General features: G+C 46.8%; 1 protein-coding gene across 1 annotated transcript in view; it reads right to left on the bottom strand.

The window, feature by feature from the left end:
* Positions 1 to 18667, bottom strand: part of MEI1 (meiotic double-stranded break formation protein 1) — a 41012-nt gene that overhangs the window by 20812 nt on the left and 1533 nt on the right. The window contains exons 2-15 of the mRNA XM_035903196.1: positions 18609 to 18660; positions 16069 to 16119; positions 14102 to 14175; positions 13146 to 13251; positions 12381 to 12584; positions 10998 to 11128; positions 9320 to 9434; positions 8449 to 8565; positions 7819 to 7918; positions 5197 to 5331; positions 4552 to 4666; positions 2888 to 3006; positions 1692 to 1833; positions 167 to 278 (exon numbers count right to left, since the gene is read on the bottom strand). Coding sequence (XP_035759089.1) covers positions 167 to 278; positions 1692 to 1833; positions 2888 to 3006; positions 4552 to 4666; positions 5197 to 5331; positions 7819 to 7918; positions 8449 to 8565; positions 9320 to 9434; positions 10998 to 11128; positions 12381 to 12584; positions 13146 to 13251; positions 14102 to 14175; positions 16069 to 16119; positions 18609 to 18660 — 1573 coding nt within the window. The remainder of the gene's footprint in view (positions 1 to 166; positions 279 to 1691; positions 1834 to 2887; positions 3007 to 4551; positions 4667 to 5196; positions 5332 to 7818; positions 7919 to 8448; positions 8566 to 9319; positions 9435 to 10997; positions 11129 to 12380; positions 12585 to 13145; positions 13252 to 14101; positions 14176 to 16068; positions 16120 to 18608; positions 18661 to 18667) is intronic.

Here is an 18667-nt window from a genome sequence, read left to right as displayed (position 1 = left end):
ACCTGCTGGACCTGACTGTGCACTCTATTCTTGCTCATATAAACATGCAATGTAACGCTCCACATAAAGTCTCATTAAGCTCATTGCCTCAGTAATATGCAGTTGCAGCAAGTTCCATCAGTTAAGTTAAGAGCACAGAGAACATGATCCCACACTACCCCCATACCCAGCTTTTTGGAGAACTTATTCCGCATGTTTGGCACCACTGTAAAGAGGGTATTAAGTGTTGAGATGAAAACCTCCATCACTGATGGGCTGACAGCCCTTTCCAGGTAGTTCTGTGTAAAGAAGAAAAGATCAGGTGTGTGATACACAATAAACATTGAAAGCAGCAGCTTTCTTCCGGCCTCCTGCCCACCCAGAAAGTCAGATTTCTAAATCCAAACAAATGGAGTAACAGTTCTACCAAAATGCCTGGCAGCAAGTACACAGGCTTACAGAGCACTTTGAAAGCAACTAACGCTCCCCTCTGCCAACATTATGAGCTGTGCTGCTAACTCTGCAAGACATTACATCAAACCAGAAACAACTTCTTGATTCCAGCTGGCAACCAGTTAGGCCTTAATGCACGGTGACTGACATTACTGCCCATATTGCCCTGGAAATAACTGCTCTTACAGGTCAGACGGCTAATTCTCCAGTGTGGTGTACAACATAGGACATATGCTTAAATGCAGCTGACTTCAGTTAACACTTAACGCCCGTGCTTCAGCATTTTATTGAGTAGTGGCAGACACAGGCGCTTAAGTTCTCTACAGAGTCCAGCCCTAAACTGTTTAGAACAGAGCCACTCAACTCACTCTGGTAGAAGGTCACTGGACAATTTTCACACACTCCATTAATTTTTACCCAAGTTCAATGAGCAAGAAACAGCAGACTGACTGCAGCTTTGCCAAACTGGACGTGCACTGCACCCTCCCTTCAGGGAGGAGAACAGCAATGCCACTGCAGCTGCCTACCAAGAGATTGGTTAAAAGAAATACACACCAAAACATCTCCAAGCTCCCAACAACTGCAATAATCCATACACCTGAGCCTGTGGCAAAGCACAAGCAAAATTTGCTCAACATTTAGAACCACAAACAGAGTCCCATTGTTTTGACAATTCTGCTCAAAGCGTCTTAGTGACAGCTCTGTACGGAGCACTAAAGCACACATGACTCTCCACGGCTGCTTTTTAAACCATATCCCTGGCCTTACTGAGGCACAATGCCTAGTATTGCCCTCGCTGTGTAGACTGGGCAGCCTCCTCAATACCTTCTGGAAAAAAAGCGTGAAAACAAAATTGCAGACGCAAAAAACCCCTTCTTTCCAGGACACAGACAAGTTTTGAAAAAGTGGCAGAAGGGGAAACAACGGTTCAGGCACTCTTCATTTTCTGCAACATCCAGAGCTGCCATGGATTAGATAACATGGCAGGTAGGCCAAGGGGATTGCGCAGTCTGAAGAAAGACACTGCCATCTACATGGAAGCTCTATGAATTTCTCCACCCTCTGAGACCATACATTCCCATTTTGCATGAACTGTATAATGCCACATTTGGCTCTGGAGAGGTGGCAAATGCCACCGCTGTTCTTGGTTTACTCTACATGCTTTCTTCCCCCAAACCCACTTATGCAACCCACTCTTGGTGCTTGAAAGCACCTCTCCAGGTACCCAAGGAATAGACCAAGTTCAAAAGAAACCCTACCATGACCATGGGGATGCAGAGACTGTCACAAATCCTCAACAGGAACTCACAGAAGTTGCTCAGCGTGTCCTTGCTCTCAGAGTTGGGGGCAGTGAAAGCATTCTCCTGGGCCATGGGGTCACTCTGGAATTCCACTGCTAACCTACAAACACACAGCAGATACCAGCAGAGAGAGGAATCCTTCTCACTCTGTAAAGAAGTCAGGAGACACCATATTTCCGTCACAACTTTCACCATTAAGGACCCCACAAATACTTGATGGGTTGGACACACAGGAACCTGGCAATCACACAATTACCTCTGGAGTGAAGCTGTTAAAAGTCAGCAACGTTGCACAACAGTACAAGTTAGGAAAGGAAGACTTAGCTTCTCTGAAGAAAGTAACTGCTGTGGAAAGCCCTAGTGTGGCAAGACTAAAGGTTCCCAGACAGGCCAGAGTGCCTGGAGCACACAATACAGCAAACCTTATGAAAATCTGCCAGGAGACCATTCAGCTGATCTAAAAACCATGACAGAAGCTGAGTGCCCTTTAATACCACCCCAAGACACTGGGTCAGTGGAGACAGGGACACCTGCTTCTGACTGAGTTATCTCAGCCAAACCAAATGCAAGTGATGCAAGGCAAAATAACAAAGTTGGCCAGACTTCCCTAACAACAGATCCGATTTGATACACTACCGTCTGCTGTGCCGCTAAGGGTGAGAGATAGCTCTCATCCAGAAAAACAGGAAAAGTTGGTGCCTGTAAACCCACTTGCAGTAACAGGTCACAGACACGAGCAAATACAAGGCCAGCATCTGGAGCAGATACACATTTGCTGAATGGTTAATCTGCCCCAGCAGCGAGACCACATACCCCAGGGCACAGGAATATGGTTTCACACATACCTTCCAACCATGTTTGCATCGTCATCAGTTTTGGCTAATTTTCAAGCAGGTCTTCAAAGGCCAGAGACATGAAATAAACTGATAGGTCCCAGGCAAATTTCTTGGGAGACACATCCAGGTGTCACAAAATTTTCACTATCACTACACATCCCTCCTTCTTTTGTTTGACTGACAAGTGCTATGCATGGAACTCACCTATGATACTTCATTGGTGGTGTTGGGTAGAGAAACTCTGTTACAAGGACAGAAGGACAGATGGACATGGACACACACATCACCCACATGCCCACCTCCCTGACCTGTCCTCACCTGCAAGCATTTCTGAAACTTTCCAGGGTGTTAAGCAAGAACTCGCCCTGTCTCTGAGGAACTCTGCTGAGATTTCTGTTTGCTGAGTGACTGTGAGACACTGAGAATAGGAGATCACCCTGTTAAAGAAGAGAAGTCTTTGAAGTCTTAAGTTCACTGTTGGTAAAAATAGCTTTCTTCTCCGATCTCAGCAGCAGGAGGAACTACTGATCTCCCTTCACTCACTTCTTTCACATAACTGTTTTTTTACTATTGTGCTTTCCCCAGGGAGGGCAGAGTTAGAGAGCTTCTGTGCTCTTCTTAGGGAGGACAGAGCTACAGAGCTAGTAGTTCTGCACTGTCATGTCTTTACAGTCTGTATTGCCATGGTTTGGTCTGAGTTTTAAACAGCTCAGCTAATGGAGCTTCAAACCCTTCTGGGAAAACTTGGTATTTTTAAAAATTTTTTTTCTTCCAATTGCTCTTCAGACAATGCTGAACATTTTCTCTCCTTGGTCAGCACTGAAATCTTAAAAGTTCTCTACTTTGGCTCAGATTTGTAAGCAACTATCCATGCACTAGCTCTTGTTCCCACACAGCATCCTACTGAGTTCAGCCAGAAGCTAACTGCAGCATCAGAGTTAATCATTTGCCCAAACTGGGAACCACTAGGAACTCAAAATCTGCCTTTAAGCCTTAACTTGTTGTGGTGGCTTTCTCCAAATACTACCAGAGGAGGGCACAGTGACACATTGGCACCTGGCTGTTCAGAACTCCTTCTCCATTTGGTGCTGAGACACCTTACTACAGGAACAATCATTTCCACTTTTCTCCCATTAAAGACAGCCTGGATGTCCTTACTACCTGCCTAATTTCCTTCCTATGAAGCTCCTTATTCTGAATGGGACACCACATTCTGTGTGCATGCAAACAGACTGACCAGCATCTGCCTATGGGGCAGAAACCAGTTCTGCCTTCTCCAGCCAGAGAAGACAGGCATCTGCTACCACAGAACTTGGGCCTAAAGATAGTTCAGCAGACATTTGGAGCTCTGGTACTCCACCAAGATGTACATGCCACCACAGACATGCGATCTAAACCTACATGGCTCTAAGCCTAGAGCCAGAAGGCTCAGCCCTTGTCTTTTCACTAGCCATCTGTAATGGGGGCTCTCCTCAGAAGTGCACAGGTCCCAGCAGCACATCACACTAACTACATATTCCAGGAACAGGAAAGGATTTGCAGTTCAAAGAGTAGTTATGAGCTCCCTGGCTGAGGCATCACAGTGCATATATGATGACCCTCTTGGTCTGAAGGCACAGCAAGAGATGTTTATTGCCAAAAAAATTGATTGACTGACGCAGCCTACAAGATGGGGGCCCGAAGAAGGGGAAGTTCAAATGACCTTGGAGTATTGGACATATAAAGAGAGCAGCACACTCAAGTGGTGTCCCACAAATCTTCATTAATTTAGAAAGACAACATTCACCAGCACCCATCTTCAGCTACTTCAGAGACAAAGATTGGTACCACCTCGAGGCATGAGGATCAAAAGAAACACCAGAGAACTCAACAGCCTTAGGGTAAGGGGACGGAACATATATACAACATCCACATAGTGTGCTAGGAGGATCATCCCTGTTCTGCTTGGTCCTACCAACAATCAACAACAACTTTTGACTTACTGCATGCCTCTTGCTACTCTGTGGTGGAGAAAGGTCGGCACATCGCTTCAGCACTGCCTCCAGCAGCTTCTGCAGCTCTTCATATGGGACTGGAGGGGAGCTCAGATGGTCCTTCCTGAACAAGTAGAGACAAAGACAGCATGCACATTCCCTGCTGAGGACATTCCACCTGGGAAGGCAACACCAGCAGAAATAACTGTTCTTCTGACAGCAATATGCCATTGCCACTTCTCTCTAGCCCAGGTCACAGTATCTGAACAGTGCCTTCATCCAGATGTGAGCCCAAACACACCCTCACTGCATTCACCGTCCACTCCCACTACTGTCAGGAAGCATATGACTGTACAGAGTCTTATGCTTGCTCTTATGGATGGGGTGCAGAGTGACAAAGCCATAGGAGCCGCAGTACAAGCCTGCCTGGGACACTACGTCCTTGCTGCACTGACTTGCTGCCTACCACAGCTTCATTGCCCTGGCAGCCTTTTGAGGCGGGTGGGAAGCTAGCTCTGCTGTACCCACGCCTGTCTCAGCCAGAAGTCCCACTGCAGAGCACACTCACCCACACAGCCACAGGAGAGCTGCAGAAACCAACATGGTATCAACAGTTCTATCTGAAGAAAAGCCTGCAAATACTTTCCTGCCTACCTCAGGAAAGCTGCCACAGCTCTCACAGCCTCCACTACCACCTCCAGCACTGGGCAGTTCACTGTCTCCATCAAAACATCAATGGCTTCTATACATACACCTCGGTGTGTGAATAAGTTAATTTCCACTGGTTGCCTGCGAAGAGGAAACAAATGAGGAGAATATTGTCAGAGTTAAGTAACTGTAGTGCCCTCTCCTCGTTTCACCAAATGGAGAGCTGAGCTGAGTGGTTCCAGCCATGCTTTTCAGTATTTAGAGCCAGCTGCTCTCAAGGACATAGTCTTCAGCAGGTGGGGGGTTTGCTACAAAGAGTGAATTTCAGCAGGTCTGGAGCCCTGCTACGATGAAAAAAAACCCACAGCCTGGATAACCGTGTGACTGCACCAGCAAACACCAACATGAAAAGCACAAGAAAAACAGGCTTTGCAAAACACAGTGATCTCTCTGCCTAGGACTCTATGCTGAGGCCATCTGCTCTGGCATTTGCGGGTTCATCTGGCAATTCATATTTCTGAGTAAACAAGCAAACACGACCACCCTAGAACAAGGACGATGCCATGAGAATAGCTTCTCTCACAGTCCTATAGCACTTCTAATGCCAGATGCTGCCAGAAGGACAGGGACTTTATTGAACTTGAAAAGTAATCAGGAAAATAAACACAATCCAACTGTTTTGACAATTCTTCTTGATAGTGAGCATTTTGGTCATCTGATCACCTTGCGGTCCAACACCTTTGAGCATTCAGCATGAGAGCATGGAAGGATGGCAAGCCATTAATCCCATTAGTGGACAGAGCTGTGTAAACGGCAGGCTGTGCTCATTTGGTTCCTGGCAAGTCAGGTACAGTCGGGAAGACAGGCAGCTACGTGCAGACAAGATCCACTAATAGCCTGCCAGAGGCCCTCTCTGAAGAAAAGCAAGAAAAGCAGCACAGCATGACAGGAGCCAGACCTGGGAGCCAAAAGTATCCCGTTATTCTGTTTTCACAGACGTGCCTGACTAAAGCAAGCCAGGAGCACATGCTCCCATGCACAAATGGGAGAGAAAAGTGAAATTCAGGAGAAATTACACTAGTAGCCCAGCTACATGGCAAAAAGTGAACAGAGGCAGAACTACTCTTTTTAGTCACTCAGTGGGATGAAACCCAGTTTAGTAGTCACCTCACATTCTGCCACGAGAAAAAGCCGCAAGGTGGGCAAGGCAGGGAAAAGGCCTTGTGGGACTTGGGCACCAGGAGCAGTCTCTGGCGCAAGCTGTAAGTGATGTGCTGAACTTCCAAGTTGTTTCTACTTATACTGTAATTCTGTTAATCCTCTGTATTTCCTTTCTTTAATCACTGACCTTCTGAAGTAAAACACATCAGGGAAAAAAAAAAGTCTTCACTGACTCACGCAGGGAGGAAGGGATGGAGGAGTATTGCTGACTCACTCAAGAGGCACAAACCCACGTGCAATATGGTGCACTATGATGTCTTCGGGGCCTGGGAGAAAAGTGTGAAGGACAGCACTCTCACAGCTTCCTGCAGCCTCTCGTCTTGGGGCCCCAAACTGTGCCTGCCACTCCGGTTGTGCTGGGAGAGACAAGGGGCACTCCAGGGACAGCTACCCACCATTCCTGACATACTGCCAAGGGGAGCAGCCTGTCCTGCTTGGACACCACCAGTGTCAAGAGAATGCAGCTGCAAGGAGAAAACAAGAGGAGAGGTTCCAGGATGAGCCCCCTCTCCCCACTATGAGATAGTTTTAAATAAAACACCATTTCTAAGGCAAAGCTCAGAGAAACAGAATGAGTGTGCTAGAAAATGAGAATAATTGCAGAGAGCATTCTCTTTGTTTTACAAGCATAAACGCTGTAATTAGTGTTTCCCACATCCTAGTTTCTCTTTTTGACAGATCCCACACTGGCATCATCACACTGTTCTAGCACTGCTGCTTTTCCTTCTCCTTTTTACCCTGCCACATGCTACAAAATTGACTATGACATTTCCAAAATTCAGCTCAAGGGCTCTCTTGGGGGAACTAAGTGGCAAAAACAAGACTCTGTCACTAGCGTGACAGGACAGGAACAAGATCATAGAGGCAAGAACAGGAAGCACAGAAGAAAAATAAGCCAGGGTATGTTATTCCTTAGCAGAAAACAACAGGATAGAAGTGACAGAAGACATTAGTATTTCAGTCTAGAATTTGGTTTTGCTGTTTGAATTTAGCTCAGATGATGATACAAGACTAGAAGCCATGGAATTTGCATGCTCTGTTTTGTCACAGAGGTGCACTTAGCAGGAGCTGCCCTGCTCGCATATGCCAGGACCTTCCAAGCCTTCCCTCCTGCTCTATCTACAGCTGAAAGGAGACTTCACCTCCCAGATTGGCAAGGAAACAGGAAGAGGCAGGTATACTGGTGGATGCATATGCAAAAAGGACAAGCTGGGAGGTTTGGAAACAACCATCAGGCCCTTCTGTAGAAGAATAAGGGAGATGCATTTGTTTAGGAGCATCTTTCAAACACAAAGGCTCTGGGGGTGTAGATATTTGGTCCTGGACAAAAACCGTAAAAAGCAAAAGCATCACAGCCTCCATTGTGGGGCACCAAACTCTGCAAGCCTGATGGGGGTACTCGCTTACCGCTTCAGTATTTCAGTGAAGAGCAGGAGCCCTTGTTTGTGCAACTCCACATTGTTCAGCTGCAGGACATCTTGGAGACTCCTCACCAGAGATTCAATGCCTGCACATGTACAAAAGAAGTCACTGAGAGGTCTTTTAACACCCCGAATTCCAGGATGGAAGCAAAATTCATTTTTAAAAAGGAAGAAAGATCTGAACAATTATTCTTCTGAGCCACTGACAAAAAGCACTTGCCCAAAACTGCTGAGTGTTCACTCAACTCCCTGATAACACGCCGCAACCTCCACTGCTGGAGGGAAGTCCAGAAGCACGGAGGGAACTTAGCCCTTCTTCCTAAATCCACTCTTGGCATGTCCACAGAAACACATAATAGTAATCTAGGTAGTGTCAGTCATGATAACTTGTTATTATAACAAACGCATGCTCGTCAGGAACTCATTAGGACAGTGACACTGTAAATTCAAGCTATGTTGGACATCACAAACATGTCTGATAGGTACTCATTTTCAGTCCTTTATCCATCCTGACTGGAAATTGTGGTTGTGTGTAAAGCACTGAAATTCAGCTAGAGGCACAACAAATGCCCACAGTATCACTGCAATCCCACTGTCAGAAAGGTTGGTGACTCACCATAGACTGTGTGACACTTTGAGAAGAAGAGGCGCTCTTCAGTTAGGAGGAGCAGGCAGCAATACACTGACCAGATGAGAATTTCACTTTTGCACAGGAGACACTCAAACAGGAATTCTGCAAACACACACACAAGTAAGGTCACCCTGGTAAGAGGCAGTCTGCTCACAGCATGGCACAGCTGCTTCTAGAACAGAGCAGAGGAAGGAGGAGGAAGCAAGGAAACATAGCAACAGCCACAGGGAGAACAGTTGTATTATGAAATGGCAGGAATGGAGGATGGAGTCAATGCTTGGGGGTAGGCTCGTCTTCAAAACAAGGTGACTGGAGAGCAGAGTCCTGCAGGCAGGCATCTTCCCAGCACAAACTCAGCAGGCAGGAGCCGAATTGCGGCTCTAGCCTTTGGCACAAACGAAAAGCCACAAAGCAAGCTTTACCACAGATGCAGTGATCTCTTTTTTTTTTTTTCTTTCCCCTCAGAACTTTTACATCTCACAAAGAATTTGTAAAATGAAAGCATTTCTGTCTTTTGGGATTACAGAGAAATAATAAACCATCGCCCACAGCTGCATTCTAAAGCTAAATCCTAGACCACATTCTGTGCAGACTTACAATACTCAGTGGGATAAGATGGAACCCCAGCCTGTTTAGGCTTGTATCTACGGTCCTGCAAGAGGACCTTGACCTCAAGGACTTACTCTCCCCTTCTATTCCTAAAATCACATTAGCCGTTTTTACTGGTATAAAATGGTCACCACACACATTATGCCATCAGTGGAGTTCATGGAGCTAGACTGATTCCTAAAACAAACAGCCAGGGAGTGCTTTGATATTGGGAGATGAACAGTAAGATGCCACTGCATTTCTTCACCTGGGACATCTGCATGGATAAAAGCAGGAGCATATCTGCTGGGAGAGTGAACCAGCACTGCAGCCACACAGTGAGAACTTGCTGCCTGTAACATCTCATCTCTGGTCAACAAAAGCTGTTGGGAAACAAAAGTCAAAATGAGACAGGAAGTCAACTATGCAGATATGAGTAGGAAACAGTTTCCTCTACATTTTAAAATTTAAAACATTGTATTGGGTTTGCGTGGCAAGGCTTTGGTAGCAGGAGGCTGCAGGGGTGGCTTCTGCAAGGAGATGCCAGAAGCTTCCCCCATGTCTGACAGAGCCAATGCCAGCCAGCTCCAAGATGAACCCGCTGCTGACCAAGGCCAAACCCATCAGCGACAGTGGTAGCGCCTCTGGGATAACATATTTAAGGGCGAAAAAAAACCCTGCACAACTGCAGCTGAAGAGAGGAGTGAGAATATGTGAGAGAAACAACTCTACAGACACCCAGGCCAGTGCAGCAGGAGGGGCAGGAGGTGCTCCAGGCGCCGGAGCAGAGATTCCCCCGCAGCCCATGGTGGGGCCCCAGCAGCACATGGAGGCTCACAGTGGAGCAGATCTCCACCTGCAGCCTGGGGAGGACCCCATGCTGGAGCAGGGGGGTGCCCAAAGGAGGCTGTGATCCCATGGGAAGCCCAGGCTGGAGCAGGCTCCTGGCAGGACCTGTGGCCCTGTGGAGAGGAGCCCAGGCTGGAGCAGGTTTGCTGGCTGGGCTGGTGACCCTGCAGGGGACCCATGCTGGAGCCATCTGTGAAGAACTGCAGCCCATGGGAAGGACTGGCATTGCAGAAGTTCGTGGAGGACTGTCTCCTGTGGGAGGGACCCCACAATGGAGCAGGGGAAGAGTGTGAGGAGTCCTCCCCCTGAGGAGGAAGGAGCGGCAGAGATAACGTGAGATGAACTGACCACAACCACCATTCCCCAACTCCCTGAGCTGCTCAGGGGGAGGAGGTAGAGAAAGTTGGGAGTAAGGTTAAGCCTGGGAAGAAGGGAGGGGTGGGGGGAAGGTGTTTTTAAGATTCAGTTTTTATTTCTCATTACCCTACTTTGATTTGATTGGTAATAAATTAAACTGATTTCCCCAAGTCGAGTCTGTTTTCCCTGTGGCAGTAATTGGTGAGTGATCTCCCTGTCCTTATCTTGAGCCGCGAGCTTTTAATTATATTTTCCTCTCCCCTGTCCAGCTGAGGAGGGGAGTGATGTTGGTGGGCACCTTGCATCCAGCCAGGGTCAACTAGCCACAAACATAAATTAATATCTCTCTTTCGGTGTGTAGTTCACGGATTAAACTTGCTAAGGCAAGATAAAGCACTGGACCAAATACACTCAAAAAAAATGCAAAATGAGGACAACAACAGAGAAGATTATGAGTAAGAATAGCTCTGCCCCCATGCTTAGTCATGCTGGCACTACCAGTGCTGTATCAGACCTCAAGTGTGAGTGAGCAAAATCAGCTGATGCCACGAGTAAAACTTCCCCCCGTCCAGGATGCAGGAATGAACAATGAGGTGACCTACGGGGGTGTCCCCATTTCCCACTGCAGCCTCTACTGCTGGTGTTGGCAACAGCATACTCAAGCACCTCAGATAAAGATTCAGTACAGGTCAGCAGGTTCTTTGTGTCTACCAACAATTCACTACTACTTCAGCAATCACCTTTTTGAGCACAAGTGGCAGTGGATTTTCCCCTTGTAAAACATCAGGGTTCTCAGACTCCTCCTCTGTCTTTGAATTATTCATAAGAGTGGATACAAAATGGTCAGATTTCAGCAGCTCCTTTAGCAAACCTGCAAAAGGGGGAGCAAGAGTGAGCACCATACTGGGTATAGCAAGGATTATACGAACACAGGAGTATTTACAGCCTAAGACTTGTTGCCAACTTCCTCCCCTTTCCTGCACCCCTAACAAAGGCCCTCACCTCCGTTTTAGGGAGGTGCTTCTCACTGTATCCCCAAATAAAGCCACAAACCCCATGTCTTGCAGCCCCTTGTTGCTCATGTTTTTGCTAGGTCTGATCTGCTCCCTGTTCCTTCTCAGAGACATGCATGTGCACTGGTGCATGATCTCAGGAGCACTCTACTCTCATCGTCTTCTGTGCTCCAGTACCCAGCCTTTAAACTGTTTCCTGGGAGAGCTCCTGACCTGTATTTTTCTCCAAGCCACAGTCAGTGAGCCAACAATAACTAGACATTTTCCCTGGATTACTTCCTAGAGAACAGGCATTTATCTTCCCCTTCTACTTTCACAGGCTCTTACTGAAACAGCCATGTTTAGCTAAAGGATATCCACACACAGAAAAAAGCTCTCACTATAAAAGTATAGAGCACTGCCACAGGTATTGATGCAAATTATCAGTACACGTCAATACAAATTCACAAGGGGTATCATCTGAGCTATGGAGTTCTACTTTCAAAGGAATCATCATCCATTTCTAGTAACTGAGTAGATGATCTGAGGAGCAATCCAGTTCCTGCTTACCTCCTACAAGAAAAAGGAATTCCCTGGATGGTTTACAAACAAGCCATGTCAGAAAGGCTGAAACTGTGCTCCACAGCAACAGTTGATACATGCAGCTGGAAGCATAAATGCAAGAAAGTGCCACTTCCACATTAGCTTTCTAACCTAAATAACATAATGCCTCACATCTGAAGACTTTTGTTAGAATTTGTTAGAATCCATCCCGCTGCTCTACAAAACCCACCTGTCTGTGCATAGCATTTGCATTCAGACACTTTGAGGGATGGTCTGTTCCTAGGATGAAACATCAAACTGAGACAGTGCAAGCTCTGAAGAGACCCCAACGATTAGTCAGTGCCAGGCAAACGTGGGGCTCGAGGGACAATGGAGGGCTGGGGGAGCTCAGCAGCAGGTCTGGGCCATTTGATGCTGTAGAGCAACAGAAAGGATTGATTGCTTCAGAGAAGCAGCAAAAAGCTCCTCTAGGAACAGCCCACATTAGAGAGTCTAAACCAGCCAAGGACTCTTCCCTCATTCTCAGCCTTCCCTTGCACCTTGCAGTTTCTCTCACCAATGCCTTACCCAAACAATTAACCTGCAGCTCCTTTGTCTGTGCATGCCCCAAAGTATTCAAGAAGAGACCACACAGCCTTTCTTCGAAGTGTGCTGAGAGCCGTTCTGTGCCAACAGGAGAGGAGTACAGCTTGCCATACAAGTAGCAGACAGCAGCCTTTATACCTTCATTTGGGTACGTCAAGCCCATCAGCAGATGATCCACTAAATTACCTAGCATGAGGAACAGAAATGGCAAACATTCACACCAACGAACTGACTTTTTAAAAGCACTGACCTATTTCCCTTGAAAACTTGCAAAAGCCACCTGGACAGACTGGTGTATGCAGATTAACGAGTGCCAAAATTAGGTGATATGCTCACCACCATCTGTCGCTCTGAACAGAGGAGGTACAGTAATAAATGGCCAGAGGAGCTCGCTGTTCATCATATGAAGATCCATCATCCCAGCTACTTCCACAAACAGCTAAGCCTGCTCACCAGACCCCCGGGGCTGGACCAAGGAAAGAAAAACTAAATGTGTGTTGCCTATGAGGCAGACCGCAAACCCCAGTTCTCAGAGGCCAGTTTTGCCAGGCTGGCTAAGAGCACAATGACAAGCCTGCTATGAAGGTACTGACCTGCAACCCAGGAGGCCTGAATGCCACTCCAACTTCTGGACAGGCTTCTTGTGTGACCCTCACGAGTTCACACAGGGGATGGGGAAATGCCTGCACACGTATGTTTATTAGGCTGTGAACACTACCCTTCAGTGGAGCATGACACATTACTCACTGTGCTCTACCACCAGTATATCAGCAAAGCCTGGGATGGCATCTGCCAGCTTGCCCAAGAGCGTGAATGTGGGCAGGCTGCCTCTCATGGTAGTTGCTTTGCACAGCTGTAGAGGAGACAGAGAAAGAAAATGTTTTGCTGGTGAGGTTGCCAAGCATTGGACCAGGCTGCCCAGGGAAGTGGTTGGAGTCCCCATCCTTGGAAGTATTTAAAAGATGGGTAGATGTGGTGCCTAGGGACATGGTTTAGCAGTGGTGGACTTGTCAGTGTTACGTTAATGGTTGGACCTGATGATCTTGGAGGTCTTTTCCAATCTAAACAATTCTGTGATTCTATGGCACAGTCCAAAGGCAGAAATGTGCCTAAACCAGCAAGCTCTCGGTGATACATAATACTCCAGAATAGGATCTTGTCCTAAGCTGGGTCCTCTTCACCACTTAGGATAAACCACAGGAAACCCTGAACACACCACTAAGTCTCCAAAATGTCTTTTCATTAATCCAAGAAATCCCTTGCTTGTTGCACCTTTTCTTCTCTCTCCCCTACCAGCTCTTACATGAGCAGATGAACTAGCTGAACTTCTCCCCACTTTCACTACTTCCCAATTTTTTGTACCCCACAGGACCATCAAAAACTCAGGAATGAAGAGAGCAAGAGCCCACGGTACAGGTTGGGAAACCTCCCCATGTCACTAAAACAGTAAGGTAGGAAAAGAAGAATCTGAGGAAGCCACACAGCTTCACAAGAGCATCATGAAACCGTATGGCTGCAAGGAAAATAGGAAAACTCCAGGGTAGACACCGACACTGCCAAAATCACAGCAGAGGAGCTGGCACTAGGACATCCCACTGCAGCAGAGGCTGCATCCCAGCGTGCAGTCTTGTAAGGCCACTCATTCCCATCTCCTCAACCTCTGAAGGATTGAAAGGAAGGGCAGGGAATTCATCTTCACTGACCTCTTTTTGGCTTTCATCCAAAATGCAGCGTAAGTATTGTTCTGACTTCAGCTCCACTACAAGCCGCACCAGAACTAGGCAGAAGAAAGCGGATCAGTAATTCACACCCAAGAGCACTCACAATCCATCTTCCACGGGGCTTTAGCAGACCAGCGAGCAAAGAGCTTAGAAATTAAATGAGCACGAAGGTGCTGAGAGAGCAGGGTAACATCAACATTCCCAGCGCTATTACTTCTGATGGCCCAGCCCCAGCTCTCTGCAGCAACATGACAGCAGTCCCATTCTAGCTGCGCTACAAACCATGCATGGAAATGAACTGCAAGCAACAAATCGAGCATCAGGACACCAAGTAAACATAAGGAACCAGGAAGGGAAGGAAACAAAGCCCTATCTTAAAAGCATAAAAAATTCTGGAAATTGGATAGAGCAGGCTTCCTACAGTATAAAAATTGGCCTTCAAAAATGTATCTTTCCAGAGAAGACATTGGAACTGAAACTGCTGAGTACCCTTAGAGGCAGACTGAGAGCTCCTCCTCCAGCTGCTACTGCCCCTGAGGTAACAGTGCAGCCTATCAGCCACTCCTCCCCACTGCAGTTACCCCATATACCTTGCCAGAAAAGCCCCAGTCACCTTTGTGGCACTGTTCACCTCTTCAGCCCCAAGTAAGGGCTGTTATTCTTGGTTCACTGCAACTTTAAGAACTCTGTCCGCTCTGTCCTAATAAAAGGAATGAACAAGAAACTACGTTTACCAGGCACTGGCTGTACATCACCCAGGATTTCCCTAACAAAATCACAAGGGAAGTGCTGGATGCTGCCTGGCTGCCTCTGCCTCCACAGAAACACCAGTGGACCAGTTTCAGGAAGCAAAGTTCCTCTTCTGGTACTTTTAGAACCTGGCCACCTGAACATTCAGCAAATAAAGTCTTGACAATAGCCCCCTTACTGAGACTCTGCAGAACGTTGTTCCATAGGATTTGGTAATGGTGTCTTGGATGTATCTTGCTGTCATGGCATGACTCATTTGAAAAACACACTTTTAATTTGTATTCTAGGAAAGTGCCATAAAAAAAAATACCAGAGACTTCTAGGATTGCCATCTCTTGGTATATCTGGGGCAATACTGGATGTTTATCTAGGAGACCTACTTTAGTTAAAGAGCTACGCATCTCAGCAGAGGCGTATCTTGAGACGGGTGATTTATAGATGGTTTAATGGCCCTTTCTTGCCCTGAACTCTCAGACTCTCTAAAAACTTCCAAGAGTTAGGTAACACGAAGTTAAAATTCCTCCGTTTGGGAGCATCTGTCTCTCCACATGACAGAAAGACTTCTCACCTTTTCAACACCATTTCAAGCAAGTGCCTGAAAACTGAAAGCCCTCTGGAGGGAGGAGCTGGTCACACCTCCCTTAATCTTTCATGGCTGGACAGGAGGAAATCATTCCATTGCTAACATCATCAGACTCAGCAGAGACATCCAAGGTTAACTGGACTGCAGAGATTCCTTTGTCAGCCCTGGAGGCATTTCCTTCATCTTTCAAATGAAGGACTGCTCAAGAGGAATCTGCAGCCCATACAGCTGAATCCCAAATACTCTCCATCCTGAGGAGAAGGCAGTAGATCCCGAAGCTCATTGAAACCTACAGGAAGATTTCCATTTGCTTTGAGACTTCAGGCAGGTTCAAAGATGCCAAAGATGAGGCTCTGTTTACCACTATTACCCATCTGACACTAAATTCATGGCACACATAGAACCTGTGAGAGAAATGCTAAATATTTAAATCTGCACGCACTCCCCTGCCCCCAAATATTGGAATAGTCTGCTCATCACTGTTGTACTGATAGAAAATAGAGGCTGTTCCCAGTTCAAGCTGGGTAGAAGCTGAGCATCTCACTGTAGTTATCAGACAAGACAGAGCCTCCCTTCGCAAACTGTCAGTAATTGAGACGTGGCATCTGCCTCTCACCTTCTACGAATAGGTCCAGGGCACCGCTGTCTTCCACGGTATGCAACATCCCTAAAAGGTAAACCACAGTCAGTCACGGAACTCACTCCTGCTTGTGATCACCAGTGCTGTAATGCCTTCTTGTAAAAAGAGCTGCACATTTTTTTCAGAACTGTTTTGTTTTCCCCGCTTCACATGACACCAGCCTGACTTCATCAGAGGAAGGTGGACACTCTCAGGGAGTATCACAGAAGGCACCTCCATAAGCAGGACACAGGGACACAAGGCATTCAGTTATCCTGCAAATTTGTTGACATACTTTATAGCTGAAGTCAATGGCTCCACCTATGTAAGTAAATAAGTAACTGCTACCACCGCCACATCTCACTGCATGTATCCAATATTACACATCTGAAGCAACGCTCCAGAATGACGGAAGTCAGAGCCCAGCTGTGAGCTGTGCTTTCTATCTTCCACTCATACTAATTACCATGAGCAGTCTTCTCCCTCCACAGTACTGAGAATCCCGAGACCAAATCTGAACACCAGGTTTAAAGCACACGGAAATTATCCCAAAGTTAAGTTGAACCTGAAGGCACCACTTCACAAGCCATTTACACAACAAGAGTGGCTATATTAAAACAAGCCACTGTCTCACTCTACACAACAGACAAGAAAGTCTACCTTCCAGCTCCTTTCAACTTCAGGTACCTAGAGCATCAGGCATCTGGTCCAGACCCTCACTTCCGCCACACCAAACCACTTGCTTCAACATACCCAATCAAATTACCTCCGCTCCGGAGACACCATGACCTCTCGGAATTTTGACCAACTAAAGCAATGTTATGACATTGCAGGTGAAGAAATTACTTATTTCCTGCCTCATCTGCCCGGTCCTCAGTAACTTCCTTACACTTTGGAAAAGATTTGTATACAGCATTAGTGAACATTGCAATATTAGCTGCCTGAAATTCAGGCTTACCTGAAATTCCCTGTCTCCTCATACGTGATGCTCCACACTACACCTCTGTTCTCCTAACCCTCTTTCTTCTGCCCGTGCTTATCCCAATATTCTCTCTCCAAAAATGAATGTATTTTCCTGAATTTACTATCAATACTTCCTCCACAGCATTGCTCAAACCTCTGGGGGTCCCTTTTACACTCTTGCACCAAATGATCCTTGGTTCATTTAGGCTCTATCCACAATGTACATGTCATTGTCTGCAGCCCCAAGCTCAGGCTTGGATTCCAACTACTCTAGAAGTCGCACCAAGTACAGTAAAATCCCAAAGCTGTCCCCAAGCCATCCAATTGCAAAGCTGCTGAGAGAGAGAGAGAGAATAATTATTTAAAAGCAGACAAAAGCATTGAAATGCAAGCACAGCTCCCCTGTCTTCTGTGGTATTTTGTGTTAGGGTCATACAGTGTAGGACGGAGCTGGCCGCACACAGCGCTCCCTCCACATCCATACAGGACTATGCGTGCAGGCAGCGCTCGCCCAACGAACATTTGTGCAACAGAGAGAACTAATCCTGCACAAAGTTCTGTTTCTAACAAAGCTGCTCCCAAAACACGCACAACACCGTTTGTGCTGGGAAAACAACTGGGAAAACACTGAATTATTCAGCGCGTCAAGGCAGGGGAAGGGGCTCGTAAGTCACTTTCCCCCAAAGGACAAGAATTATCTGTGATGTGCAAATGAGATCATGGAATTAAAGGAATCCAGTATATCTGCTCTTTGAAGGCACTTGCATTCATGCCTTCTACCTTTCTCTTCCTGCCTTACTATTCCCTCATTTAGACCATTATTTCTTCTGTCAAGATTTTAGACATTTCAAAGACCTTTCCCACAGCACTGCTGTGCCAACACAAACCAGTAAGAGATGTTCAAGACCATAGAGACTGGTACTGGAAAGGCACTTTCTGACATCGCACCAGACACTGTATTCTGCTGTGAGGCTGACCCACCAGAACACAGCAGGTATTACACTCCTACGGCCACAAGGATTTCTAGAAAAGCAACGTGGTGGCGTGAAAAAAGAACACCACTATGCAGATTCCTATTTTGCACATTTGTTATTAAATCCTGCGACACCCTTTTCAGCTCACGTTTTCATTTCTGTACGAATCTTTATGTAACGCCAGAGTTCAGCAAGATGAGAAAGCGCCAAGACACAAGACCAGAATGGAGGGCGCTCAGGGGAGAATCGTACACCAGGCGCTCCCCGTTCTCCAGAAAAGACTTTAAAGCTAAAGTCAAGGTACTATGGGAAATGGCAAGCGGTTTACGAACATGCCAATCCTGCTCCCTGGGGAATGAGGGGCTTAATTAAGGGGCTTAATTAACCTACTCTAAACCAAACGGCAGGCGGTTTTCCAAGGGGAGTGCTAACACCCTTAACACAGGACGGTGGAAGTATGGAATTGGGTACCTCGATATTCTTTTGCTTTTTTTGTTCATTTCAAATGCGGAGAAGCGCCACGTTTACACATCTATTAAAAGAAAAAAGGGGGAACTGCCTTCCCCCAGCTGCCCTGCTAGGCCGCAGCAGAGCTCTTACCAAAGAGGGTTCCTATCAAATGGACGCAGACCCTCTGGTCCGCCGCCAGCAGCTGGACG

Source organism: Egretta garzetta, unplaced genomic scaffold (assembly GCF_000687185.1).
Source record: "Egretta garzetta isolate BGI_Z169 unplaced genomic scaffold, ASM68718v1 scaffold51, whole genome shotgun sequence".
NCBI lineage: Eukaryota > Metazoa > Chordata > Aves > Pelecaniformes > Ardeidae > Egretta > Egretta garzetta.
Note: the sequence above shows the minus strand (reverse complement) of the source record. Positions and strands in the feature narration are given on the sequence as shown.